At 41.6% G+C, this 7,754-nt stretch overlaps 1 protein-coding gene across 7 annotated transcripts in view; it reads right to left on the bottom strand.

The window, feature by feature from the left end:
• Positions 1-1,332: 1,332 nt before the first annotated feature.
• The window catches only part of esrp1 (epithelial splicing regulatory protein 1), an 11,302-nt gene continuing 4,880 nt past the window's right edge, over positions 1,333-7,754 (bottom strand). For 2 of the 7 annotated variants that reach the window (XM_034874709.1, XM_034874711.1), the window contains exons 11-15: positions 7,455-7,679; positions 7,119-7,371; positions 5,534-5,714; positions 4,472-4,622; positions 1,333-2,723 (exon numbers count right to left, since the gene is read on the bottom strand). In XM_034874709.1, the coding sequence (XP_034730600.1) occupies positions 2,589-2,723; positions 4,472-4,622; positions 5,534-5,714; positions 7,119-7,371; positions 7,455-7,679 (945 nt within the window). In that variant the 3' untranslated portion in view covers positions 1,333-2,588. Of the gene's footprint in view, positions 2,724-3,868; positions 3,985-4,471; positions 4,623-5,085; positions 5,390-5,533; positions 5,715-7,118; positions 7,372-7,454; positions 7,680-7,754 lie in introns of those variants that run through there. The other 5 variants (XM_034874708.1, XM_034874710.1, XM_034874715.1 and 2 more) reach the window with 4 other exon arrangements.

Here is a 7,754-nt window from a genome sequence, read left to right as displayed (position 1 = left end):
AAATTATATCCTGCTTTATGTAACGTTTGACCCTCCCCTGGGATATTACTTCTGTATTTGCTTTGGACCTGAAACATCCTCCTCTCTAATTTTTCCCCTCAGCCCTAATTTCAAAATGGTAACATTTTTACACAGCCCTAATTGTCAGTTAGGAGTGAAATAAGCAATTGCCAGAATTATGGTAAACATAACATATGGTGTATCATGCTTATAGAGCTCTTATTGGCTTCACAAGCCAGACCCACATCAAGATGTTGTGCATCTGGGTGCATATGTTTTTTTAGGCTAGCCTTTTAAAACCAAGAGCCAGTAAATTAGTATTTAGTAACAATGGCTCTGAATAAGCGAACGGAACTCGGGTGGCAGCTTTGGGGCTGCTGAGGGACTTCAGAACTAATATTCTGAAGCTAAAAAGGCATGTTTTTGTAATTTGATGTAAATGTCTTGGATTTTTTTTTCTCCAGTAAATCATGCAAGAAAATTATTAAATTACTTTAAAATCTGGGGAAACTGAAGAATTAAAGACCCTCCACTGCTCTCCCCCCAAAAACATAATCCTCTTTATGATAATTTTCAAACAGCCCCTACTGTCCTTTGGATTATACTAAATCATATACAATTTTTTAAAATAAGAAAGATGTGATTACTTTCACTTTCAATGTAATTTTAAACTAAAACATTTTGTCAGTCAGGATTTGCACCTGACCTGCAAAAAAACACTGTACTTTTCAAAATATGAAATAACTTAGAAATTAGACATTTGGCCCACTAAGCTGCCAATGAGGTGATAAAAGTTAGAGAACCAAAAGTATTTTGGGCTTTGTTGCATAGATACTAATGGTATTGCTATTCTGTGTTTTTGGCAGTGGTTGTGAGTTTGAGAATGAGTGAGTGTTTAAAAGGGATCAAGTTGGGTGGGGTGCACAAGATTATGTTACACAATGACAAATACGCCCTGAGGGGGTCTAACATGGTTTTGTATGCCTTCCTTCTCTATTCCCCCTTCCTGCACTCTTCATTCTTCACTTTTCCACCCTGTAAAAAAAAGGACCATCCTCTGGGATAATGTGTTTAGTGTGTCTGAGTGACAATAGTTCCCTTGCCATAGCATGTGTTTGTGTATGTGGGAAACACAGAGATATAACTAAGGACAGTGAGGGAGTTCCCACAGTTATGCCTCCAGCCACCTTCTGTCATCAGACAACTCCTCCTGTGTGTTTGTGCTCCCGCATTTCACAAACCCTCCCAAAGTACAGAGAGCCAAAATGTACAATACGTACAAAGCAAAGTGGAGTGAAGACAAATCACGAAATTAAACACCTGAAAGCTGACAGACTTCAAATGTTATGTTTATTGTTGTTTTAGCATTGCCACGGCAGGACGTCCTGAGCAGGAGTTTAGAACCCCACTATAGGAAGTGTGTGCAGCAACATAAAGCTCAAACAGAAACTTTGCAGGGCACAATTAAATTCACAAGATACAGACAGAGGTGTCCTTCATTTCCTTTCCTTCTCAACTTTCCAACCACTCTCCAAATGATTTAGTTAAAACAGAAATTACAAAGGGATTTCTGCAGGGAAAACACGTTTGCTGCATTGCTTTCCCTGACATCAGTGTGGATGGTGGAAAGAAGACAAGGAAAGTGTGATTGACTGATACATCTTTGTAGTTGTATCGGAGTAAAATATGTAATAACAATTTTTTCCAAAATCTCTGGCGCATGAGATTCACACAGTAAAAGAGATTTTCACATAGGTCTTCTTGAAGAATGCTTGGTTAGGTTACAGAGAATTGGGAGTGTCCTATTCAAATTTAAGTCCAAAACAAAGGGCAAGACAACATTGGCGTTACACAACATGGAAACAGATCCATATGGGGTACATTTGAGGGTAAGGAGGGGGCTAATGAGTGGGAGATTTGTGTGAGATACTTTTGTAAGTGAAGCCTGATGCAAGAATCAGACTATTTGACAAACTCACAGTGTAACATATTATTATCCAAGATACTGTTATTATATTCATTAGTTGTCATATTGATTAGCAGTGCATTGATATTTGGCATTATGTAAACATCTTAAAGTTTTACTACTAACTTCTTCATGCACTAAAGTTTCAAATACAATCACTGTGTACTGTATCAAACGTATATAAACATAAGAAACAAATGTATTCCATAAACAGATTGAGTATTTCAACACAGCCATGCATAATACTCATTTTCATCTCTTTCACACTAATACACACACACACACACACACACACACACACAAACTTTCACTCTTCACAGAGAAGCTCAAGAAAAAATTTAGCTTGGTTGCTACTTGGTCATTCTTCTCTAGTTTGGCTAGAAAATATATCATTGTGATTATAATATCATAACATGTTAAAAAAAATCTCTATAAAGCTTTTAAAATACACACTGTGCAATATAAGACAACAACTGCTATTTTTGGCTAAGGCCACAATGATTTTGGTATAAAAGACATACTTTTCTGTTCTTAAAGATATAAATAACAAATCTAAAAGACTATTTTAAAAACCTAACAATACATTACATGACATATACATGACCTTTGTATATCTGTGACCCTACAGCAGGTTCAGGTCCAGGTACTGCCCCGCCGGCTTGGTCATTAGAGCAGGGAGGGACATGAGAGGAGCATCACCGCCACTGGACTGACCAATCAGACTGCTGCTCAGGAGAGACACAGACTCCACAGGACTCTGGAGGGGGGGAGGAAAGAGAGTTTGGGGTAAGGAATGGAAGAGAGAGATAAGAGTATTATTGCAGTGGAACAGCATCAAATTCAGAGCCCTTACACCAGCACCAGATGTTACCCATCACCTTCTCAAACACCTGAAGGCTACACCTGTGATTCCCTAATATTTCACTACAACACTACCATTTGACCACTCACTAAACCCCTCCCACCTTAGTTATTGTTGCTATACCTAAGCTTTCCATTCTTGCACAGCACATAATGCACTTTACAACAATAACTGTGACAATTCAGTTGTGAATAGTGAGCCGGCTCCCTTAAGTGAATGATGGGAGCTGGCTCCCTTCTGACAGCCGAGTTCTTTTATTTGGTAAAATAATAAACATAGAATAATAGGATGATCCTATAACGTATTTGTTCAATATAATCCAGAAACGTCTCACTTTGGTAATAAGATTAAGAGCCAAGCATGGTGAGACTTTTGTAAGTTGCGCCAGTCGATGCTTCTCGCTGAAACACACCTTGGGAGTTGTAATCAACTTCTCCCCTAAAACACACAATCTTGTACCTTTTACTTTTATCTAGTTAGCTGGACATGCCAATGATTCCAGCACAGTGTGTGATTAAACCATCCCTTTCACTTTAACTGTTGTATTTTTAGTTTTAAGAAGGTGATCTTAAATAAAGACACCACTGTCAAAACTCGTGTGATAATGGAGAAATCCAAAGCTTGACAGGTCTGCTGTGCCTTGTTATGGTCATTAAGCCATGACTGGACAATCAATGATCAGAAGTAAAGTTTAGCAAATGGTCAATCAGCCCTTTTGGCTAATGTTGTAGGTCATAAATAACTTCTTGAGAAGACAGAAATGTAGCTAGTATTAGATGAAGCACACTGCCGTAAAAGGCAAAACTATTAAAGACAAAATCCAATGATTGATTAAAATCCGAGAAATTTCCTCTAACCACTCAACCCAATCAAAAATGTGTCCATTGTTTTCACTGCGTGTGGTTAGTGGAGAATTCTCTGTCTACATAGGAAATGTAGGTGTCGTGTTGAGCCCTGTAACCCCTGGTGAATACCCAAACCACAGGTACAACCACCAACTAAACTAAATCCCCCTCACTGAGCCCTCAGTCAATCCTTACCTGCCTCAGACACCTTAAATACACACCCATTCTTTGGGCTGCGTAAGTAATGTCCCGGTCGGGTCGTGAGCGTGCACAGGCCCATGGGCGTGCATGAGAGCATCCTCGGGGGCATACTGTGTTGTGATGAAGGGGGAGGAATGACAGAAACATGGGGCTGAGAGACAAGCAACCAAAGACACTGACCTAAAGGCCACATAGACCTGTGAACTCCATTATGGGGGTGAAATAGGAGTTTTTTAATGAGTTAGCAATACTGAATATATTTTTTTATAAGTTTGTGTCTTCATTTAGTATAAAGTCTTATTGATCTTATCCCTAAGATTCTTCACTCTTTCAAGTTTAAATAAGACTTGTGTTCCTCCAATTCAAGTCTAAGCAAGCAGCAATGCATGTGTGACAGAACATGGAGAGTAGACAGGATAAACTAGTTTGATAGCTTCAGGGCAAACACAGTGGATGCCTGACAATACACACCCACAACAGAAGGAGATTTGAATACAACACTTTGAACCTACAGAGAGAGTATTTGCATGTATATGAACGGTATTAATAACCACTTATTACGCATATATGGTTAATTTGTAGAGACCTGTCTCTTACCTGGTATGCCTGCACTGCATTAATGAGGTCTTTGACTCCATTGCTGCTGTAGGTCAGACCTGGCATGCGAATCAACCCCCCTGAGGAGGCGAGCGAGGAAAGGGAAGAGGGGGAGGGGAAGAAACCTAAGGTGGTAGGTGAGCCAGGTGGACTGGAAAAAGACAAGAAAGAAGGCACAGACAGACTGTTATCATGAAAATATCTTTAAAAACTAAACAAACTAAATGCTTTAAAGAGGCATGTTTCTCAGCAAACAAAGCACATATCACAAGACTGAGAGTAACTTTGGGCGTTGTTGGGAGAAACAGAGGTCACAGACGTTTACCAAGTTCTCTGATACCACAGTGTTCAGTTATTAACTACCCTTGTCCCAGCTGTTTTCCTTGCCAATACAAAACTGCTCTTTTTGCCTTTGAGGAAGTCTATTTTTTGTCAATTCGCACACAATAAAATACCAGATAAAATGAAGAAAAGAAAAGAAATGTAATTATTGCAGTCCAAAAAATGCTGCACACTTTGAGTGAGTGTTTAAAGGGCTCTCCAATATACAAAAGTGTAAAAATGTAATTTGATACAGTATCTTGACATGTTTTAGAACACTCATGTTCTTCAAGGTACCATATTAATGCCTATGGAAACAGAATGCTCTGAAAATCAAAGATGTAAATACGTTTTTTTTGAAGCAGCACACATCCCGCAAGTAAACACTGTCTAACAAGAAATCCGTCAGCTCTCAAATCTTTTTTTATGATAGTCTGGAAGTGGTTCATTTTTTGTGTGATTACCATGTACAGTAAATCTGTAACTAAGCACGTCTGATTGAAAATTTCATGTGACGTTTTTGTGGGGGCTGGACAAAAGCAAGCTCTCACAAAGCAATTCAAATTATTATCATGAGTATAATAATTGCCAGGAGGACTGGTTAAACATTTGGGGATTACTGAGAAAATGGGAATTATATGTAAAAATAAAATTAAAAGTTTGTTCTAGACAGAGGAATCAGATAATTAACATGAAGGGCTGTTTTTGTTCCTGTGCGGGTCTGTAACCATCACTTTTTACCTAGGGTAGTAAGCAGCATAGTTCATGTATAGCTGAGCTGCGGCTGGGTAGTAGGCATGTCCTGGTGGCAGGTGGCGTGGGGCCAGCAACATCTGACCCATGGGAGGGTAGAGGGCAGCAGTAGCCTCTGTAGACATGACAGGTGGAGCAGGGGCGAAGGAGTAGGCTGATGGAGATAAACCTGGAGAAGAGAAAACATAGGAAGAGACAAGATACTTAAAACACACAAACAGTTAATAGAGAGTGATGCTGGTGAAGTCTGGTCATTGTTTGTTTTCTGAGAGAGGGGCTCATGCAAACAATGACCACTATTACTCAGCACCTGACGCATGTCTAATTGATTAATGCCCGGAGCCATCAATATGTCTTATATTTACAAAATGAGAGCAATATTGCCCTCAGAGCACAGACACAGAGTCAGAAGTAGTAGTGACTATAGTCTGCAGAAAAAACGTTATATGAAGTAAGACCCAATTTATACATATGGTCCATACCATTTTAGACCTACAAAATCAGTGCAGCATGAACACTTGCCCCCTCCCCAAATTATGTTTGTGGCTATGTTGTTTTTACACGGAACAGAGACTTTCTGTCAATAGAAACGTGTTTGGCTCAAGAATAATAACAAATAGAAAAAAAAGAGGTCATCTTGTCATGACCTCACTACCACCAACGCATGTCTAGTCTTGAATCCCTGTGCGGTGTACTTTTCACTCATGTGAACATCTGCACTTCATATCCAACAATTCACAAACATTAGACCTCTTTTGAATTGCACCGCAGTTTGAGAACTAGGAGTGCACATTTTTGGTGAAGGACTACGGACACTGAGAACATAGCACCAGCGTTCAGCTCTGCCCACCTTCCCACAGCTCCCCTGATTGGACAAGCACAGGAGACACACACACACGCACACACACACACACACACACACCTGAGGTGCGCCGGTCTACTGAAGCTAAATCCCACAACCACCAAGACCAATCTGAGAAGGCTGGAGAGTTGTAAGCCATTTTGACATCTAATAGACGAGTTGTCTTGCTTACACTTTTCCAACCCTGTCAGACCTTTATGATCAAGGAGTGGTAAAGTGGTAAAATTAAGAGTGAGTAACAAACATGCCATTCAAGAAGATGAACTACAATCAGAATGTGTGAACACAGGTAAAAAGGTAGAATTAACAGTTAACATGTGAGATTTCTCAGTGCATGCAGATGGATAATTTAATCACACTAAATTACAAGAGGTACAGCGCACACACACACACACACACACACACACACACACACACACACACACACACACACACACACACACACACACACACACACACACACACACACACACACACACACACACACACACACACACACACACACACACACACACACACACACACACACACACACACACAGACAACACACACACACACACACAATATATTTTTTTAATCCGACTGGTCAGACCAGATGTCTTCTACCTTCCACAGTACTAGATTGGAGAAAACCCAGAAACCCTGCCCCCCACGGCAGGAGACCACCTACCCTGCAGTCCCGAAGCACCCCCAGCTCCCAGCAGCACTTACGTCTTGACTTACATGGCGGCGGGCTGAGCCCTGTCCCACTCCTGTTCCGGGTGTGTGTGTGTGTATGTGTGTGTGAGAGCGAGCCTCCCATCAGCACCAGGCCCATCTCCTCTGCGCTGCAGGAGAACACCTCCACGTAGCGGCTGTTGGCCCCCCGCTGGCTGGAGATGACATGCTTGTGGAGCCGCTGTGATGCCTGAATAGCCCGCTCTGCTGAGGTCATCTGGATGAAGCAGTCACCTGATGGACGACCCTGGAAAGAGGGAGAGTCAGACATTACTCTGCTGCCTTGTGGTAGAGAGTCCATGGGTGTGTCAGTGCGGTTCTTGCATGTACCTGCTGGTTAAGGACCATGTGCACACCATGTGGTCTGATATCGTGTGTAAACTCGCCCAGGAAGGTGAGGATGTCCTCTATGCTCGCTGTGTACGGCAGCCCCCTCAGCCTCAGGCAGTCCCTCACACCACCAGGAGAGGGCAGGAGTGACACTGTGGGCAGCATGGACACCAAGGGGGCAGGGGCCACGGGGATCAGAGGGGCTGACGAGTACCGGTTTAATACCTAAAACACACACACACACACACACACACACACACACACACACACACACACACACACACACACACACAGTTACAA

This window comes from Etheostoma cragini, chromosome 6, assembly GCF_013103735.1.
Source record: "Etheostoma cragini isolate CJK2018 chromosome 6, CSU_Ecrag_1.0, whole genome shotgun sequence".
Classification (NCBI taxonomy): Eukaryota; Metazoa; Chordata; class Actinopteri; order Perciformes; family Percidae; genus Etheostoma; species Etheostoma cragini.
Note: the sequence above shows the minus strand (reverse complement) of the source record. Positions and strands in the feature narration are given on the sequence as shown.